Below are 20,398 nucleotides of genomic sequence, written 5' to 3'. Positions count from 1 at the left end.
GCAGAGACAGATAGGCTGCTTTATCACTTTATCATTTCAGCAAGTGCTGAACGGGGAGTCACTCCTGGGAGGCTCTGAGCAGTGGTATCTTCAGAGAGGCAGTCATGGGCACCCTAAGAATGTGTGTCAGGAGTGGGGTCGAGGCTGGGCTTGTCTCCGAGTTGGCATCCACCTTGCAGCTCTGCTATGACCTCCTCCAGCAGGTCCATCCTGGGGAGTAGTGGGATAGGGGTGGAGCCAAGGTTACCCCGGGGATGAGGAAGGGGTCCGGGGTCCCCCAGCAGGGCCCATTTCTCACTTCTGCAGGCTGGAGAAGAGATCTCCTTTGATCAGCTCGGGACTGGGCACCTGCAGGGGAAAAAGGCTGGAGCTGCCACCCAGTGGCCATGGAGGGTGCCCGGGAAGGTGGCATGGGGCAGGGGATAGGCTCAGGGTCCTCTGCTTCACCTGCCCTCATGGCCTTCCCTGCCAGCAGCCTCCAGGGTGTGGGAGGCCTCCTTGTGGGTCAGCAGGCAGGGGCTAGGCTCACACGGTAGAGGGGCCCCGCAGGGCAGCCCTGTGTGTGTGACGCCACAGTCCCTGCAGGGCTTGAATCGTGACTGAGCACTTCCTCTCAAACTCCTCCAAAGAGCCCTGGGTCCCCAGAAGGGAGGCTGAGTCCTGATGGCTAGAGCACAGGACAGGGCCCTGGGTGAAATAGAGTTGGTCAGGGGGGGCACAGGTGAGTGACAGGAAAGTTGGGGTGTTCTGTGAGTCCCTGGTCAAAGGGGAGGCAGCCAGGGATATTGGGGTTGGTGACACCTGGGGTGAGGGGTGAAAGATTAACAAATGAATGGTTGCACAGGGCCCTGCGGGTATCCATACTGTTGAGCTGGGCTCCAGGCAGCGGTGCAGGCTGACCCTGGCTGCGGGGCTGAAGCCTGGGTAGAAGCTGGGGCTGGGGCTCAGGCTGCCTAGAGTCAAGCTGCTGCCTGAGTCCCAGGCTGTGCCCCTCTGGACTCTGCTGTGGCCGGGGGTCTCAGGAGTCTCCGGGGCCTGCAAAGAGCCATGGCAGAGAGCTGGCAGGGCCTGCCCAGGTGCCCCACAGCTCCCTTGGTCTTCCATGTCCCTGCTCTCGCTCCTACCTGGCATGGGGAGGGGCCTAGGGGCATCACAGGGGGCACAGGCCTGGGTATAGTCTTGGCTCTGGGAGCCACCTCACAGTACAGTGTCTCTGGGGGGACAGACCAGCTGGTTGGAATGGGGAGAGCAGAGCTGAGCTCACCACCTGCTCCCACCCACTCCCTGCCCTCTCACCTGGTGGGGAACCCTGGGATGAAAGGTACCGTGTGGGCCAATGCTTCCGGGAGCTCACCTCAGGAGTGGAGTCCTGGGGAAGGAGGCTGAGTATTCGGGACGTGGGTCCTGCCTAAGGCTCCAAGGCTACCACCCACCCTGCCAACCTGCCCTGTACCTGGGCCATGGCCTCCCGCAGCAGGTATCGAGTACTCTGCAGGCTGCCCCAGCGGTCAGCGGGCCCTAGGCCCAGCCCAGCCTGAACCAGGGCCTGGTAGGGGGCTGGTACCAGGGGATCCAGGGCCGGGCTCTCACCTGCCTCCAATTTAGCCTTCACCTCAGGCCCCTTTCTCCCAGCCCAGGGCAGCTCTCCTGTGAGGAAGCATGACTGGGGGACCGAAACAGTACAGGTACCTCCGTGGGGTGGGGTGTAGGATCACTCACTGACCGGTGAAGACCTCCTGGGCCAGGATGCAGAAGCTGTAGAGATCTGAGGTGGCGGCAGGCACGTCACCGCAGATGAGCTCAAGTGGCAGCCATGGGTACAGTTCAGGAGGCGGGGGTAGCCCTGGGCCTGGGCCTCCCCGGGGGTAGCCCTGCTGTGGCCTGCGGAGGCCAAGGGGCCTGGTGAGCCAGTGGCCACCGGACAGGGACACAGGGGCGGGCAGGTGAGGCAGGCACTCACCTGGGCGGCGGCCAGCATCGGTGCAGCGGGCGCCCGTGCTCCAGGCTGCCCACCTTGGCCAGGCCTGGCCGTACCAGCTGCACGGCATGAGAGCTAAGGCCGCCATGAGCACGCCAGCGGGCCTGCAGGAACAGCAGGGCCTCCAGCACCTGCAGCAGCAGGTGGCCGGGCGGCAGGCCTGGCACAGTGCGGGGCCCTCCCTGACTCGGTCCCCGTGGGTGCAGCACCACGTGCAGGGAGCCCAGCCACACGGGTTCGAAGAGGAGGCACAGTCCTGACAGGTCCGCCGAGGGGCTCAGTGCCATCAGCAGCAACATGTTGGGGTGGTGCAGGGTGCTGGGTGGGAGGAGATCAGGCCACTCACAAGGAGGCCCCAACCTGCACGGTGGGGGCTGCCCCTGGGCACAGCTCACCGCGTGCGAGGGGTCGACGATCTGCACCAGCCACCAGACAGAGGAGACACTGAGACCTGGCTCGCAGGGCCGGCACCCACTTCACACCCCACCTGTGGTACCCTCCCTACCACCGGCCTGTAACACACTGCACGCGGAACGGGGAGCCACTTTACGGTCAGGGGGAGGGGTGGTCACTCCGGTAAGAGGGGTCCGTGCCCAGCGCTGGCCTGGAGGTGAAGACTATAACGGTGGCGGCTGTCACGTTCCTGGCCTTCTGTTTGTGAAACACTTGAGTAGGACAGGCAGGCAGGAGACTGGTCTGTGGGACGGGGCTAGCCTGAGGGCAAGGCTGGGGGTGGGGGTGGGGGTACCTGCAGTGTTGAAGGTCGGCCAACAGCACATCAGGCTGAGTTCCCGGTACCTTCAGCTGCCGAGCTGTCACAGGGTGGCCCCTCCACAGGAGGCTAGAGAATGAGGAGGTGGTAAGAGTGCAGGTCGGAGACAAGGGGGCTTTCCTCGTGAGGTTAGGAGAGCTGGACACCTCCCAGAGCTCTGCCGGACAGTTAGGCAGGGGCGTGGGGGGGCTAGCTCTCACTTGGCCATGAGGGTGCGGGAGCTGCTCTCGTAGGTGCGGTCGGGCTCGCCCTGGGCTGGCAGCAGCTCCTTGGGGTCCGCGAGGGGTATGCCCGTCAGCAGCCCCAGTGGCCACAGGCTGCTCAGCTGGGGATGGGGAGTGAAACTATGAGGCAAGAAATGGACAGGGGTGGCCCCTGCTCCCCCAACCTCTCCCGCTTACCTGGCCAAACCCCAAGGCTGGGATCTGGGGGGGTCTTCTGGTCTGCTCCTGCCTCGGTGCCCTGGGGCAAAGGGAAGTACAGGGGTGAGTCCAGGGTAGCTGGGAGCGGCGGGCGAGTGGGTTTCACGCGTGGATAGTTACCCGTCCGCACGCAGCAGCCGCGGCAACCACAGGGAGCCACACAGGTGGTGTACAGAGCCGGCCTGCAGCTGGCCCAGGGACGCACTGGCTGCCAACGCACCGCCATGCACCAGTGCTGCTACGCGGGCTCGGCATAGCTCTAGCAGCTCCAGCACCTGGATGGGGGCGGGGTGCGCCGAAGCAGATCAGGGTGCTGGCTCGACACGCCCCCACCCTACCTGGGCCGCCGCTCACCTCCCGGCTCTGCCTGGCACCACCCTGCTCTGCCCAGTCCCGAGGCGTGCGACCCTGCTGGTCACGTAGACGCAGGTCACCCCCTGCCCGCAACAGGTGCAGCACCACCGGGCGGCGGCCCGAGAAGGCACCTGCGTGCACAGGCGTGCTGCCATCGAGGCAGCGGCTGCAGCAGAACAATGAGGACAGAAATGGATTAGGAAAAGGGTGTAACAGGGAGAAGAGGTGGCAGGATGGGATCACCGAGGGATGAAAGGAACGTGGCAGGTGGATATCAGAACAGGAGGGGTCACTTGGGGGACACGGTGGGGTCTTTGAGAGGTGAGAGTATCACCGTGAGCATGGGAGATACCAGGAGAAGGGGAATAGTCACTGGAGGACAAGAAGGGGTTAATTCAGAGAACAAGGGGGAGGTCACTGGGGATAGGAGGGTGTCCTGAGGGAGACAGGTGTCTTCGGAAGAAAGCCCTGGCTCCCAGGACCTCTGGGACTGTGACTCAGAGACCTGGGAGCGTGGGGGCACCGCCACCCGTCCACTCACTGGTTAGGGTTGGCGCCGAAGGTCAGCAGGAGCTGCACGGCAGAGCTGTGGCCCAGCAGCGCCGAAAGGAAGAGCCCCGTCTGCCCAGCAGAGTTCTCACCATCGACCTGGACAACTGGGGGACAGCGAGGCTCAGGACTGTGCCTGCCCTCTACTCCAGAGGCAGAGGTCCTGAGGGCTGCTAGGCAACACCTTTGCCAATTTCCAGTCCCCGCAGTCCCTCCTTGACTGGGTGACCCTTGACTCCAGGTTCTATCTGTACGTCCTGGAACCCCCCACCCTCCAGCCACTGGGGACTCTGCCTCAGAGTTCGCCTCGACACAGTACTCACCACTAGTAAGTGCACAGAGCTGCAACAAGGGGTGATGTCTACCTGCCACGCTGACACCCATCTGCCGTCCCAGAAGTGGTAAAGTCACACAAAAGTACCCAGGGACCAGGGGGAGGTGGACTTCTCAGGGACTCCGGCTCACAGGAGTAAGCACTGTCCACGGCAGGCAGCCTCTACCCAGCTTTAATTCAGTGTATGTATACACATCCCATGTGGCCAGCATCCAGTTCTTCAAGAAAAGCAAACTCTTTGGATCTTATCAGGAAATCTCTCAAGTTTATTTTTGAACATTGCTTCTAAGAGCTGAATCCAAGTAGCAGCCTCCTCTGCGCCTCCACGCCTATGCCAAGCCCTTCCCCCCCATCATCCTGCTCAGATCCCCCTGCTAACCCCTCCTCTCCCCACCCATCATCCTTGCTGTGGCTGCTGCATGCGGACAGGTAACTAACCGCACATGAAGCCCATTCGCCCACTGCTCCCAGCTACCCTGGACTCACCCTTCTTCCTCTAGGCCCTAGCCCCTAGCCCTACTGAGGGAAAATGCGTGGTGTCTTTGTCCCTGCACTCCTATGTCCTTGGCAGATATGACTAAAACCAATCATGCACTTGGTCCAAACCAGCCTGGTCTCTGTCACAAAATCCCTCCAAATGTGGTCCTTTAGGAACATCCGAATACCACATTCACTGCATCCACAGTGGCATCCTAACTGGGTTTCTGCATTTGTCTTGCCCTGCAGAAGGATCTTCTTAAAACACACCTCATTGCATGATATAATCATTACAGTGGTAATCATTTCATTCCATGTATAGGTAATCTTATACACGATGATCCAAAAACAAAAAAAGAGAAAAAGAGGGCAAGGCTCCCTTTATGAAGCTAGTAAGACCTTAATTCCCAAACCAGATGAACTTCCAGAACCAAAAATGAAAGTGTATTTCAATTCCATTTATGATCATATATGCAACCCCCCTAAATAAAGTAAAAGGGATTACCCAATAGATTTATTCCCAAAAATCAAGGATGATTCAACATAACAAAATCAACGTAGGAAAAGACATTCATGGATTAAAGAACAAAAATCACATTTGACTCAGTAGATACAGAAAAGGCACCTGATAAAATTCAATGCCTACTTATGACTGGGGGTGGGGGGAATATCTCAAAAACGAAGAATAGATGGGAACTTCCTCACTTCATAAAAATTATAAACCAAAACCCAAGAGTAAGCACGACACTTAATGCAGAAATACAGGTTAATTCCCTTTAATATCAAGAAGGAAAGAGCTATCCACCCACAACAAAGTTCAGGGGTTCTGGCCAACACCTCACATGAGAAAAAAAAAGAATTCGAGTTTAAAGGGCTGGGCCAAACTGTCACCATCCTCAGGTAACAAAAAATGTAAAAGAACCAAAAGTTACGACGATTACTTAAGCTCAGAAAGTAGTAGCCAGATACACAATCAACTTACAAAAATCAATGAAAAAATGGAAATTGTAAATCAGGCCTTCATTTCCTGCTTACAACTCCAATGTTTTCCCATCACACACAGAACAAAATCTAACAAAATTCACACACTACTTTTGAGGCCCTTTCCTGTCGGCACCCGCAGCCTCTTAGCTTCAGCCCTCTCTCGGAGCCCCCTCGCTCCAAGGCTACTTACACATACCCAGTCTGTTTGGACTTCAAGGCCTTTGCAATGGCTATTCCACCCTTCTGAAGTGCCCTTCCCCAGGTTTTTGCATGACCAACTTTTATAACGTGGGACAAGTATCACCCCATCCAAAAAGCCATCCTTTTCAGTGTATCTACCTCATCTTCACCATTCTCTTAAATTCTCTTCATAGATTCCATTTGAAATGACCCAGAAAGTTAGCTTCACCCCTAAATCCCCATCGTGGACAACAGGTGCCCGCTACACAGCCGTTGACTGGCTAGCTAAAGTCACACCTTCTGTACTGCCTCCTGATCTTGCCCCACGGGCAACTGCAGCAGCCAGACCCTCACCTCTGCGCAGGAGCCGCGTGAGGCCCCAGCCTGGGCCCCCAGCTACAGCCAGGCGATGCAGTTGTCCCACCTGGGCCTCTGGATCCCTAACAGAGCCCAGCTCCACGGGGAATCGAGAGCGCGGGGAGGGCATCTGTGGGCTCCGGACTCAGTCAGCTCCTGGGTGGGGATCACCTAGGGGGTCTCATGAGGGCAGGAGAAAGTGAAGACAGGACCTCTGGGGGCAATAAAAACAGAGCCGGCTGGGAGTCCTGGAGGGCAGTGTGAGAAAGGCAGGGGAGTCAGGAGGGGTCTGATTTGTTGTTAGGCGTTTGAAGGAGCAAAGGGGTGGGCTCTGGGAGCTACAACCAGCAGGTCTGGGGTCTAAGGGAGTCTGAGGGCTGGGCACTCCATCTCAGGGAGGTGTAAGGACCTCCAGGGATAGGATCTGAGCGTAGGAAAGGAATCTAGGGGGTTAGGAAAAGGGTCTGGAGGAAGAGGGGCCTGAGGGTTGGGACCTGAGAAGGGGCAGGGTCTCTAGGCTATGCAAGGGGATCGATGGGAGGAAGACAGTCTGAGGGCAGGGTCTGCGGGCTGGGAGAAGGTCTGAGGTCCGGGGATGTGGACTGAGGTTCAGGGAAACCTCTGGGTGCTGGGTTGGGATCTCCGCGCTGGGGGAAGGGACTGAGGAAGAAGGGGATCTGAGGCCTGTGCCTGTGGGCTGGGAGCCAGAGTCTGACAAAGGGTAGGGTCTGCGGGCCACCAAGGATGGGAAGGAGGGAGAGGGCGGCCTGGGGGCGGGTCTGGCCAAGAGCTGAGGGCCCAGTAAGCTCTAGGAAGGTTTGGGGGCCTAGGGCCCAGCCCAGGGGTCTTGGCACCTACCGTTGGGCTCTCACAGCAAGCACTACGTGACTGCCACGTGACCCAGGCACGCTAGCTCTGGCGGGCGAGCGGGAAGCAGCGGCGCATGCGCATCAGTGCCCCCTCCCGCCACATTTGCGCTTGCGCAGTAGCCCCCACCCCTGAGAGGCGCCCCTCCAGCCCTGAAGTGACGCGAGAAAAGAAAAAGCGATGTCCACCCCAGAGCTGTGGGCTGTGCCCTACGTTACCCCCTGATTACGCCTGCCCCAGGACTTGCTGGAGGTGGTGGGCCTTTCCTCATCCCTGTCCTTGGCTGTCTTCTTCCCACGCTTCTCACCATCCCCGTGGGCTGTTTCCTCCCTTTCCTTGCCCCAGCCTCATCTCTTTGCCCCAAACCTGGGGCCCGCAGTGTCCTGGACACCTCCCCCTGGGAATCCCCTGGGACCCTCACATCCACTGGGTCCCACGCTTGGCATAATATCTCCCCGAACTGCATTTCTTCCCCAGTCCCCATCTCAGGGTCCCCCCTCTTCAAGCCAGAGCCTTGGGCCTCTCCCTGCAATGTCTCCCTCCCATCCAGTCTGTCTGTCGAGGGCCTATCCACTCAGCCTCCTGAGTGTCCTTTCCATCAGCCAGCCCCCTCCTCAGTTTGTTACAGCCCTGCCATGCTCCAGCTGCCTGCAGGGATTTCTTACCCCAGCTTCCTTCCGGCTCCCAGCCTGTCGCCCCACTGTGGTACACCCTCTCCATGGCACCAGGGAAATCTTATTAAGCCAGGCCTAACTCTGTCCCTCCCTTACCTGAAACTGTCCCGACTCCCCAGGGCATCCTGACGCCCCTGGGACGGAGTCCAAGCCCTGAAGTCTGGCATCAAAGATGGCATCACCTGGCCTGCCTACCCTTCCATCCCTGTCTCCCCACTCCCCCATCTGCTCCACACTTTTCTGTCTATGCATATGCCCTTGCTTTTGAATGCTCTGCTCAGCATTCACTTGGTTAGTCTTATGAATTCTCTGGGAAGCCCTCTTGATCCACCAGGCTGTCATTGTGTGAAGACGGATCTGTCTACCACTACTGACTAAGCTCTGTGAGGCAGGGCCTGCAGAGTTGTCTTCGGCACTGTTGTGTCCTCAGCCTTGTTCACCTCAGAGTGTAGCTCAGAAGGAGCCTCAGTAAATGCTTACCAAGTGAATGAGTGGTTTGCCTCTTCCCTCTGCCCCTCCCGGCCTCTTGATGCAGTACCTCAAAGTCTACTCTTTATCTGGACATCCACTGGAGTTAAGAAAGCACCCACATCAGTTACTTGACTGATCCCAGGCCCATTGCAAGATAGGCTGCCTTGGGGTTAGGGAGAGGCATCGTAAGTCTTTGATCAATGCCCTTGCTGTGCTCCAGGGTCAGCTAAAGGTCTCCCTAGCATGGGCTGACTGAGGTTGAGATTAGTCCTTCCCCAAGGAGGCGGCTTCAGTGCAGGACAGCGGCCTGGGCAATAGCTCTCAGGATCTTTATTAACCACAGGACTCCTGGGGGTGCTAACGGGGAACCCTCAGGCCCCGCCCCAGCAGCCTCCTCCGAAGTTCTTGGCTGAGCAGCTTCTGTTCCCTGCGGGCACCATGCAGCACACTCCGGTTCTCCTGGGCCCTCCGGATCAGGTAGGGGATCACCTCCTCCAGGGAACCATAAGGGATGGACTTATACACAGCATAGCCGGCCTGCCCTGTGGGGAGAGTGTTGGCAGGGTATGAACACCTGTTTGGGGTGAGGCCCCATCTGGAACAGAGACTTTCATTTCGGAGAACATGGCAGACTAGGTGAGTTGGATAAAATCTCCCACTTAGAAAACTAGAAATCCTGCAGTGAACATTTAGAAAATCTTAAAGTTATAAAAATACTGCCAAAAGAGTAAGGAGCTTACTAATCCAAAATTAAGAGAAAGTGAGCACCCGAAGGGAAGGGATGCACAGGAAGTCCTTCCACCCTGAAGGCAAAAGTGAGCTGCTATTTGATGACTTTGCAGAATTGAGGGGGTGCAGAGATCGAGGCCCAGAGCCTGACCAGAGTGAGAGTTGTAATGGGGAACTCCCCCAAATCAAGCTGCACCCTCCGTGTAAGAGCTAACCAGAAGTCAACCCTCCCACCTTCCCCCACTCACAGGGAATGATGGCCTTGACCGCAAGTGGAGCACAGAAGAAAACAGAAACCCATCTCTGAGAGACTGAGGCCTTGGATCACCCCTCTCACATATTCGTAGCTAAAAGTTGCATCACTGAGATGCCTCAAGAAACCTCAAGCTCTGAATTTAGGGTAAAGTGGTTTTGTACCCCTTAGTGCCTGCAGAAGAAAACATAAATCTTCTGGTCTCAGACCCAGGGGAACAACACAGGAAAGATAACAAAGCACACAGGAAATAAGACACCATGATCAAGCACCAACAAAACCAACAGACAGCAGACTCAGAGAGAGGCAGGCAAGGCCTTCAGATAATGGGAACAACAGATGTATCCGGAAGGGTCTGGATGGGAGGCTGGCCAGGCATTGGTTGGGAATGCGAGAAGGGATGTGGCTGGGAGGGAATGAGGCCTAGGACTGGGTGGGGCATGGTGGTCGGGTATGGGGAGAAGGGCCCATTCACATACCTAATGCCAAGGAGACGTGGTCACACATCCCAAGAAGTTGTCCAAAACAGACGGGCCCATCCAAAGGAATACCCAGCTCCCACATGCTACAAACAAGGCCACATCGTCAAGTCAGACAGTGGCTGGGTTCAGAGCTGAAAGCAGCCATTATGCAGTCATATGGCTGTTTCAGTTACTAGAATTTTGAAGTACTTCCAAACCCAGTGATAGATAACCACTGCTCTCAAGCCCCTGGAAAGCTCTCCAGTGAGTCTCACCTCCTTCCCTGGGACCCTCAGACCTCTCTATGCCCCAGCAAATAAGGCGCAATGTCTTGTTTAGTCTGAACAGCCTCCCTAGAACCCCTGGGGACCTACTGGCCCCTCACCGTTCCTCCCCCTATTCCACATCCACCACCCACCCCTCTGCCCACCCTGGCATGTGAGCAAGGGAGAGGAAGGAAGGGGGCCTCCTTGTGGGTACCTATTTCCATTCTTCTACATACCGCTTGGTTGCCTGGCGAACAGATTCCTCATTGTGGGAAGCCACCATGAGGTGGCACATGGGGCCACGGTGGGACACATGGGTCAGCATCAGCTCCAGACAGCGGCTATAGCTGAAGGGAGATGATCTTTTCAGCTTATGGCACCCGCTGATTAAGGGTCAGTCCCCAGGGACTAAGGGCTCCTGTCCTTGGGAGGTGGGGTGCCTAAGGGCAAGTACTCTGGAGTCAGAAAGTCCCTCCATTCCACCTGCACCAGGCGCAAGGGTTAGCCCTTCTCTGAGCCTTTTTCCTCTCCTGTAACAATTCAAGTTCACCTAACAGCGCTGCTGAGGATGGAGTAAGATGAGGGTGTCAAAGCCCCTGGCACAATGGCAGTCTCACAGCAAAGGGCCACATCACGTGCACAAGATGAAATTTACCTAAGGTCATTCACTGCAGCATTATCTACAGAACACGAGTAGCAATAACCCAACTGTCTGTAAGTGGAGACTGGCGGAAACGAATGGTGGCACACAATGGAGAGTGGAGGGCCGGGCAGCCGTGAGAAGGGATGAGGACCCTCTTGGGCACTGATATGGAAAGGTAAGAGGACTGGCAAGTGCTTTCCCAGCTTGCTGCAGGCCAAGCGCTACCCTAAGGACTTCATGTACTAGGCTAGTTGAGTTGGACAGACTGCCAGATCTGTCCTCTGACCTCCTCTGCCCCCTACCCAGGAAACTGACGTTTATGGCCTGTATCACCCATGGTGTAATGGGCAGGAGATCGGAAGGTGGGAGGAGAGAGAGCTTGGGGTAGTTCACCCCTCAGCCCCCTCCCTGGCTCACCCTGTCTGCTCTGTGGGTGGCCACATCTCCTCTAGGGTGGCCCCTCTTCCTCAGCTACGGCACAAGGGCCCTAAGAGCCTCATGCTGTTGTAGGTTCCAGGCTCCCTCAATATTCCTATTCTCTATAAAGAGAGTGCATTTTACTACGTTTCTTTGTAGTTAAAGCCCTTTGCTTGGAATTCCGTTTCCTCTGGGGTCCTGCCTGACACACATACATTCACTCTTCTGACTCTCAGGTCAGCTCCATGAGGTAGACGTTCTGGTTATTTCCATTTTACAGAGGGGAAGACTGAAGCTTGCCCCCAGGTCACACAGCTAGAAGTGGCTGGGCTGGGATTTCAGCCCAGGCTGTCTGATGCTTCGGGGCCTGGATCTATTATCACTAGACTGTTCTTCCTTTAAAATAAGCAGTTGAGTGGAAAAACAGGGAGCGGTGTGCAGGCATGATACCTTTCGTGCACTGACACACAAAACCTTTGTGTTTGCCTGTTTATGCATAAAGGACCTTAGGAAATGTGTAACAAACTAACAAAAGTGGTTACCCGTGGAGGGCGAGGAGCCTCCCAAATGAGATGGGGATTTGGGTGGAAGTGAGGTATGCCCGTATTCATTTTTGAATCATTGTGATTTTTAATCACGCAAATTTATTATGTATTCAGAACGTATAATGTGTGAATGTAAAAAGGTGCAGCAGCTTTGGAAAACCATCTGGCAGTTCCTCACAAAGTTAAACAGGGAGTTACTGTATAACCCAGTGATTCCACTCCTAGAGGATTGAGCTTTCAAGCGAATTGGAAGTGTATATTTGCACAAAAAATGTGCTCAGGAATGTTCACGGCAGCACTAGTCACAATGGCCCGAAGTGGAAGCGATCCAAATGTCTGTCAGCTGATGAGTGGCCAAACAAAATGTGGTACGTCCATACAGTGGAATATTATTTGGACGTATGAGGGAATGAAGTACTGATTCATCCAACAACATGGTTCCAACAACCCTGAAAACATTATGCTAAGTGAAAGGGGCCAGGCACGAAAGGCCATACATTCTACGACTCCGTTGATAGGGAATGTCCAGAATATGCAAATCCACAGAGACAGAAAGATTAGAGGAATGGGGAGTGACTGCTGCTGATGGATGCAGGGTTTCTTTTGGGGGGTGATGAAATGTTCTGGAATTAGTGGCGATGGTTGCACAACCTTGTGACTATACTAAAATCCACTGAATTGTATACTTTAAACTGGTGGATTTTATGGTATATGAATTATATCTTAGTAAAAAGAAATAATAATGGTGCCAGTGATTAAGCCTGTGGGGCACAACCGTATGTAGGAGCCCTCACGGGCCTTGGAGGCAAACCTCAGTTCCAGCCATGGCTTGACCACTTGCCTTGTAAACTTGGGTCAGTCTCTGCATCTCTAGAAACCTCTTCTGGATCCAATGTGAAATGGAGGTAGACTTTGTAAGCTTTACACAGACAGGGCCTGGGGACCACCTTGGTTGATACTGGGACCAGGGTCCAGCACAGGTCCTGATCTAAATTAGGTGATCAGAAAGTATGTGGTAAAGGAACAATTTCCTCCTTCCTAGGGTCCTGGGATGGGGGCCCAAGGAGCTCACCCGTACTTTGCTCCCAGCACACTATGACTGGAGGTGAGTAAGAATGCAGGTTGTAGGGCCAGCCTGCTGGGTTCAAAACATGGCCCTGCTACTTACGAGCTATGTGACCTTGGGTAAGTGATTCCGTCTCTCCGTGCCTGGGTTCCTCCCTCTGAAGTGGGGGGTAATAATAATAGTACCTACTTCTTGGGGTTGTTTATTTATGTTTTGAACAGACCTGTACAGAAGCTACCATGTAGAAGGCATGATTCTAAGCACTGGGTGTTCAGCAATGAACCAAACAGAAACCCCTGCCCTCCCAAGCCCGCACTCCAGAGAGCGGGGAGACAGACAATATGCAATTGAATACGAAAGTGTATAGAACCTCAGATGCCAGTAAGTAAGGGCTAACGAGAAAAATAAATTCAGGAAGAGAGTAGGTGTGGGCGTTCTAGTTTTTGATAGGGAGGGCAGGGAAGGTCCCCTGAGAAGGTACCAGTAAGTAAAGACGTAAGGAGGTGAGGGATTGAGCCATGCAGCTGTGTGGAGGGAGAACATTCTAGGCAGTGGGAACAGGAAGTGCAAAGGCCCTGTGGATCATCGAGGAGGCCAGTGTGGCTGGAGTGCAGTGAGTGAGGAGCAGAGTGGGAGGAAGAGAAGTCAGAGAGGTGACAAGCTCAGATCATGAGGGAGCTGTGGGCTGCTTTAAGGATTTGGGGTTTTTGAGGTGCAGTGGGAGCCATGGAAGGGTTTTGAACTGAAGAGGGACAGGATTTGACTTCAATATTAATAGACTCCCTCTGGCTGCTGGTAGGGAACAGACTGGGGAGGGGGAGGGACAAAGGAGGATGCAGGGAGCCTGAAGAGGAGGCTGCTGTTCAGGGTGGGAAGGGACGATGTCCTAAACCGGGGAGAGGAAGTAATACATGGACATACACAGGAAGCTCAGCATCATGTAGTGCGCTCTGATGAGAGGTTAGAGGTTATCATTTATCTCAGGGGCCTGTCTGGCCCAGTCCTACCTCTGATTGGTAGCCTCATAGTCAGGCTGAGTGGGGTCTTCTGTCCCTTGGTGCCGAGCCATCGCTCTCTCCTTGTCCAGATATGCCCCTCGTACCAACTTCACTCCGAAGGCCAGGCCAGCCCTGTCAGCGGCCTCGGCAGCCAGCCTCAGCCGCTCATGTGTGTCCTGGAGGAGGACCCCGGCAGCTTTGGGTCAGGACATCGGGACCCCCACCCTCCGTCCCCCAGAGCGTGCCACACACCTGCAGATAGGCCTGGTAAGTGTTCCACACCCAGGGCCCGCCTTCGCCGGGGCTGTTCCAGCGCATGGCCAGGGCATCCACCAGCAGAGAGAGCGCAGGGTTCAGGAAGGTGTACTCAGCGTCCACCAGGAGCCTCACATGCTGGGCCCGGGCGTGCTGACGGTGAGAGAGGCCGTGGTCAGACGTCAGGGTGCCCAGGAGGTGTCATGGGGCCAAGCCACAGAAGATGTTACCTGTACTACCCGGTGCAAGCGGCCCAGAGAAGCCTGGAGATGCCGGTTTTGCTCGGCGTTGAGGCAGGAGACCTGAAGGTCCTGGGGGAGCAGGAGGGGAGGCGAGAATAGCTCGGGTTACTGGATCCTTCCAGGGCCTACATCTCCTCTCCCCCACCACCGAGAAGGGAAAACTGTTTAGAAATCGTTAGAAATATGAAAAGTAGCTGTATCACACGGATACTATTTATTGAGGGAAATAAAGTGGTCAAGAACCCAGGATCTGGGTTTGAATCCTGGTTCCACCACTTACTGTATGGCCTTGGATGAGTGGTATAACCTCTCTGGGCCTCATTTGTTGTCTATTTTTTCAATGATTAGACGATAATGGCACCTACCTCATGGAGTTGCTGTGTGGAGTGTGCCTTGACAGAAGAATGGGAGGGGCCCAGCGCATGATAAGCGCTCAATATATGTTGTCATTATAATAATAAGTGATTTCCGGGGTGTCTGCGTGGCTCAGCCGGTTAAGTATCCGACTCTTGATTTTGGCTCAGGTCATGATCTCAGAGTTGTGAGATCGAGCCCCTTGTCAGGTTGTAGGCTGAGCACAGAGCCTGCTTAAGATTCTCTCCCCCTCTCTGCCCCTCCACCGCTAGCACTGTCTCTCTAAAAATATATATATATATATGGGGCGCCTGGGTGGCTCAGTCAGTTAAGCATCCGACATCAGCTCAGGTCATGATCTCGTCATTCATGGGTTCGAGCCCCGCATTGGGCTCTGTGCTGTCAGCTCGGAGCCTGGAGCCTGCTTTGGATTCTGTGTCTCCGTCTCTCTCTGCCCCTCCCCTGCTCTCACTCTGTGTGTCTCTCTCTCAAAAATAAATTAAAACATTAAAATTTTTTAATAAAAAAATAAACATTAAAAATTTTTAAACAATTTGTAATAAATGACTTCATATACTAGCTTATTGATATAATCTTCACAACGATCCCAGTAGATGGTTATTCCAAGCTCCATTTTCCAGGGAGAAGACTGAAGGTTGGTGAGTGAGGTAACTAGGAATTAACACATAGAAAGTGCATAAGTAGCTAGGTCATAGTAAGTGCCATTAAGTGTTGCCTTGTATTAGGTCTCTTAGGACCTCAGTATCCTCATCTAAGGCCAGAGCCTCACTGCAGCCCACAAGGCTCCACCCATCCGGCCCCTCTGCTTTCCTCTCCTCAGCCCTCCGAGCTCACTGCCTTCCAGGCACACTCGCCTCCCTGCTATTCTTGCAACACGCCTGGCACCTTCCTGCCTCAGGGCCTTTGCTCTGGCTGTTCCTACTGTGGGAAACACTCTTCCCCTAGATGTCCACTTACCTCGCTCCCACCTCTCCTCCAGGTCTTTGTTTCAATGTCACCTTCTCAGAGAGGTTTTCCCTGGTTCAAATTTGCAGCTCCCGATGTGGGGCTTTCCTTTCTCCTTCCTCAGCCTTACTATTCCCTATGATGCCTACTGACACGTGTTCCGTATCGGCTTTGGTTTTAATTATTGAGTGTCTCTTGCCTCTCCCTGACCAGCAAGGACAGGGAGTTTGTCTTGGTCATCGTCCCCTCCACCCTCCACCCCTGGAGGAGCACAGCACCTGGCACATGGCAGGTGGTCAATAAACATTCAGGGAATTAACACATCTGTAATGTGGAAATAATATTTGTCCCTAACTTACGATCTTGTTATTGAGATTCCAAGGGTCAATGTGAGCCGCGGGTGACGCAAGGAGTCCAGGTGAGTTCAAAGAAATTGGGAAGTTAAAGAAGGAGGAACAGGTGGGACTTAGTTCTATTATATCCAACAGAATCCACATGGAGATGTAGGCCTAAGTCCGCTAATGGAACTCCCCCAGAATTGGGCTGTGAGAACATGGCAAACCTCCCCCGGATCTTAGTGGAGAAAACTCTCCAGGAGGGAAGAGATGGGGCACCTGCCCAGTCATCTTTTCCTCAATCGGAGAATTGAGGGCAGAGTCTCGGGGGAGTTCTGGGGTAAACTGGCAAAACTCGTTGTATGCGATGGCCACCCTCATCGAGGTCCTGCGAGGTGCCTGGTGCTATTTCACATACCTCACCAAGAATTTAACTCCCGTAATCTTCACCTCCCTGAAGTAGGGACTGTTATCATCCCCCATTTTACAGAGAGGGAAACTGAAGCACAGAGAGGCGAGACCACTTGTCCAAAGCCACACGGCTTCCTCAAACCCTGAGTTCTTTTTTTTTTTAAGTTTATTTATTTATTTTGAGAGAGAAAGAGAGAGAGAGAGAGAGCAAGTTGGGGAGAGGCAGAGAGAAAGGGAGAGAGAGAATCCAAAGCAGGCTCCATGCTAACAGCACAGAGCCTGACTTAGGGCTCAATTTCACGAACTATGAAATAATGACCTGAGCTGAAATCAAGAGTTGGATGCTTAACTTGACAGGGCCACTCAGGCACCTTCAAACCCTGAGTTCTTAACCATCACTCTATATACCCACTCACAGGCAGGGTAAACATTTCCTTCAAACATATTTGAGCCACTTAGGAGAGTGTGTGGTGCATTGTGAGTGATCAGTAAGTTCTTCGCTATTAATTTATTGCTTAAAAATCACTTGCTCCATTTATCCATCTATTTAACATCTACTTATCATATCTCGTCTAGGTGCCAGGGGCTGAGGATATGACAGTGAACAGGACAGTTGTGAATTGTACTGTGGAGACCAGGGAGGGTAGGGACTCAAATCTGAGACATGGGATGGTAGAGGGATGTCTCTGAGATGGGGACAGGAAGGGCAGCAGCCTTGGCAAGACACTCAAGCCAGGGTAGGACCTGCTAGGTGTGAGGGGTCTGGAGGATATCCAGGGGCTCAGGGAAAAAGCTAGGGCTGGAGATAAACGTGGGCCTCATTAGTACAGACTGGGGAAACTGAGGCCATAGGGTGGGTAAGAAGGCCCCATTGAAGGGATTAAGGAGTAAGGAGGAGGGAGCCAGGACCTAGCCTTGGGGAACCTCCATATTTAAGAGACAGGCAGAGAAGAGCCCAAAAGGATGGAGAATGAACCAGCAGAGATGAAAAAGGAAAACCAGGTGTGATGCTCTTAGGGATGCCAAGGAAAGCAAGTGACCCAGGGAGGAGGAGGGCCCCTCTGTTCATCACGAAGCCAGATGCCAATGGCAGGGAGGGTAAAAATAGTGTATGCAAATAAAAAGAAAGGAATGAATGAATTAAACAAAACCCCACTGGCCTAATCACAACTCCCAGCCATTCAGCACATAGCATAGCTGAATTGATTGACCAAATACTGATTACTTTCTTCTAGTTGGTAAAGAGCCACTATCTCATTCCCTCCTCTGAGAACTCCCAGCCCCCAGGCCCCTCCCCAAGACCCCCAGATGACCCATATTCCATCTCTTCCGACCAGACCCCAGGGCTATAGCATACTTATTCTGATTATTCTAAGCCTGGGGAGTAGCAATAGCTACATAGTTTGAATATCCCGCTTACAGGTGGTTGCTACATCCAAGTGCAGAGAACTCCGCTCCCCCCACATTCCCCACCAACCATCCATTCTCCCCCAGCCTGAAGTCTTTACCTGCCCAGAGTCCATGGCTTCTGCCAGCCTCTCAGGACTCAGCTCCAAGGAAGCCCCTGGTCTTCTGATCCACGTGGTTAGCTCCTTCTGGAATAGGGTAGTGGGTGGAGTGGTGAGGAGGACCTGGTAGGCAGCCATACCCCCCTCCCCCATCCAGTCTGTCCCTTACACAGAGCCGAGTGCTGGTCAGCGCCGTCACCTTCAGCTGCATAAGGATGTTCCCAGTCGGGCCAGGGGTCTCTAGGAGGCCTCGTGACAGGTCCACACACCGAAGCATAGCACTGAGGTTCTCCTCATACCAGGCCTCGCTGCCCAGCCAGCAGGCATTAGCTTCTGGAGCCCGCCACCCCCCTTCCTGCCAACCTCCCAGGGCCTGGCCCCTACTCACCCAGTCTTGACAGCTGAGTCGGGCTCCTCCTCAGTGGGCACGGCCAGCAGGGGCCGGAGGCCCAGGGCCTGGAGCTGCCGGACGCAGCCCCTCACCTCCTCTGCTGTCTCACCAGCTACAAACTGCCCGTAGACAGATGCTCGGAGAAGCGCGCCCGAGAGCCGGGAGCCCAGGAGCCGCTGAGACCAGGCCTGGAGCTGGAGTGACACAGAGCAAGGGCTCAGAATCCAGCCCTGGGGACCCCCCAGGCCCGTCCCCAGGGTCACTGCTCACCGCCAGGCCATGTGTGACCAGAGGGGCCAGGCACACAGCCGTAACACCAGCAAAGCCCGTGTCAGCTCTCCCGTGCCCTTGAGGTGAAAAGCCCCACCATCAAAGTTTAGGGCCTGCCAGCCTCCAGTGGAGGGCCCAGCCTGGGAACAGAGCGCACGACAGGTCCGGAGCATCATGAATCCCCAGCTGCTCTGACAGCAAGTAAAGAGGTCTACCAAGTGCCCCTTGCCCGGCCAGGGACAGTGACTGATTAACCAGGCAGTAGCCAGGGAAAGGCAAATCTTTTAGGATCATAGGCTCCTTGGGGGGGGGGGGCAGTTAATTATTAACTGAGGGGGACAGAGTTCAAAATAACGGGACAAGAGAGGAAAGCCCCAACAATAGCCCCCAACCACCCTCAGCACAGCAACTCACAATTCCTAGGTGCTCTCCACGCTAAGTGAAAGTGCGACTCTGGAGCCAGGACCCCTGGGTTCAAGGCAGTCTGGTGTTGGGATCTTGGGAAAGTTACTTAACCTCTCTTGTTGCAAGTGCTTCATCTTCAAATGGGAAAGATTGTAGCGTTACTTACTGAATAAATTTACAAATGCTCATAACCTGTAACCCAGCTGTACCATGCTGAGCATATAGCGTAGAGAACGTTGAGAAAGAGAACCTCGAGAACATCGCCATCGGGAAACATGAAGAGGAAGGAACGTTTACAACTGCACTGTTGGTAACAGCTGCAAACCATCCAGATTTCTGTCAGCTGGAGAATGGAGAACTACATTGTGGCCTGCTCACACAATGGACTACTATACGGCAATGAAAAAAGAACAGGCTAATGATGCATATAACCACATGGTTAAATTTCACACACGGAGAGGGGCGTCTGGGTGGCTTAGTCGGTTGAGCGTCCAGCTCTTGGTTTTGGCTCAGGTCATGATCTCACAATTCATGGGCTCGAGCCCCATGTCGGGCTCCACACTGACAGTGTAGAGCCTGCTTGGGATTCTCTCCCTCTCTCTCTCTCTCTGCCCATCCCCCCCCAAATAAATAAACTTAAAAAATATATATTAAAAAAATATCTCACACCCATAGCGGTGAGTGAAAGAAGCCAGACACCAAACAGGATATGCTGCATTCTTCTGTTCAATGCACCTGAAAGCAAGGAAAAGGAAGTGACAGCAGTGTTAGGAATATGTGCATGCGTGGTCAAACTGTAAAGAAAACACAGTAAATGAAATGATTATCCCAAAAGCCAGAGAAGAGGCGCTGTAACTGGGCAGGGGCACACGGGGGCTGTCCTTTCTTAACCTGATGATTCAGTTGTTCACGTTATTAAGTATTTTTTAATGCCCTACATTTGCATTCTATACCCCTGAATAGACAATACATTTCACAACAAGATAAAAATGAAACATCAATCCGAGTATCAGTCTCATGGGGCTGTTGTGAGGATCCAGTGAGTTCATGTGCACACACAGCCTGGGACACAACATGTGCTCAGTAAGTACCGACTGTGATCTTTAGGTACTGTGTGTGCAAAATTCCATTGGTGCCTGTGCTCCTGGTGAGGTATATACTGTTATTCGCTGCTGTGTTTGGGGATCTCTAAAACCACCTCAGGTTCAGTTATTGGCTAGAAGGATCCACAGAACTCAGAAGAGATGTTTTACTCACCATTATGGTTTATCACAGTGAAAGGAGATAGATTAAAAATAGCAAAGGCAAGGAGCCCCTGGGTGGCTCGGTTGGTTGAGCGTCTGACTCTTGATTTCAGTTCAGGTCATGATCTCACGGTGGTGGGATTGGGCCCTGTATCAGGCTCCTCGCTGAGCACGGAGCCTTCTTGAGATTTTTTTTCATCTCTCTCTGCCCCTCTCTCCT

At 54.0% G+C, this 20,398-nt stretch overlaps 2 protein-coding genes across 5 annotated transcripts; both read right to left on the bottom strand.

Annotated features, from left to right (window-relative positions):
• Nucleotides 1-13: 13 nt before the first annotated feature.
• Nucleotides 14-7,373, bottom strand: LOC122494976 (inactive serine/threonine-protein kinase TEX14-like). 4 transcript variants are annotated; one of them, XM_043600579.1, is made up of 15 exons: nucleotides 6,405-7,259; nucleotides 4,068-4,182; nucleotides 3,527-3,692; nucleotides 3,293-3,447; nucleotides 3,152-3,212; nucleotides 2,951-3,075; nucleotides 2,727-2,819; nucleotides 1,961-2,296; nucleotides 1,724-1,881; nucleotides 1,454-1,647; nucleotides 1,297-1,369; nucleotides 1,125-1,213; nucleotides 865-1,035; nucleotides 299-348; nucleotides 14-210 (listed from the first exon to the last, which is right to left on the bottom strand). In XM_043600579.1, the coding sequence occupies exons 1-15, from the start codon at nucleotides 6,535-6,537 to the stop codon at nucleotides 114-116; spliced, it is 2,016 nt and encodes a 671-aa protein (XP_043456514.1). In that variant the 5' UTR covers nucleotides 6,538-7,259; the 3' UTR covers nucleotides 14-113. The 4 variants fall into 4 exon arrangements, with proteins under 4 accessions (XP_043456514.1, XP_043456515.1, XP_043456513.1 ...); XM_043600578.1 differs by lacking the exons at nucleotides 14-210; nucleotides 299-348 and adding an exon at nucleotides 7,266-7,373 and having other exon boundaries at nucleotides 359-1,035; nucleotides 6,405-6,655; XM_043600580.1 differs by lacking the exons at nucleotides 865-1,035; nucleotides 1,125-1,213.
• A 1,354-nt stretch (nucleotides 7,374-8,727) lies between these two features.
• PRODH2 (proline dehydrogenase 2) lies at nucleotides 8,728-18,755 on the bottom strand. Its single transcript, XM_043600691.1, is given in 11 exon segments — nucleotides 8,728-8,961; nucleotides 9,881-9,966; nucleotides 10,365-10,475; nucleotides 13,807-13,973; nucleotides 14,050-14,205; nucleotides 14,283-14,363; nucleotides 17,869-17,955; nucleotides 18,038-18,176; nucleotides 18,257-18,453; nucleotides 18,530-18,555; nucleotides 18,558-18,755. Coding segments are annotated over 11 exon segments (1,383 nt in total). The 5' UTR covers nucleotides 18,706-18,755; the 3' UTR covers nucleotides 8,728-8,776.
• Between the last annotated feature and the right edge of the window lie 1,643 nt (nucleotides 18,756-20,398).

The sequence above is a fragment of the Prionailurus bengalensis genome, chromosome E2 (assembly GCF_016509475.1).
Source record: "Prionailurus bengalensis isolate Pbe53 chromosome E2, Fcat_Pben_1.1_paternal_pri, whole genome shotgun sequence".
In the NCBI taxonomy this organism is placed as follows: Eukaryota; Metazoa; Chordata; class Mammalia; order Carnivora; family Felidae; genus Prionailurus; species Prionailurus bengalensis.
The sequence above is the reverse complement of the archived record's forward strand: the minus strand, read 5'-3'. Positions and strand labels throughout refer to the sequence as shown.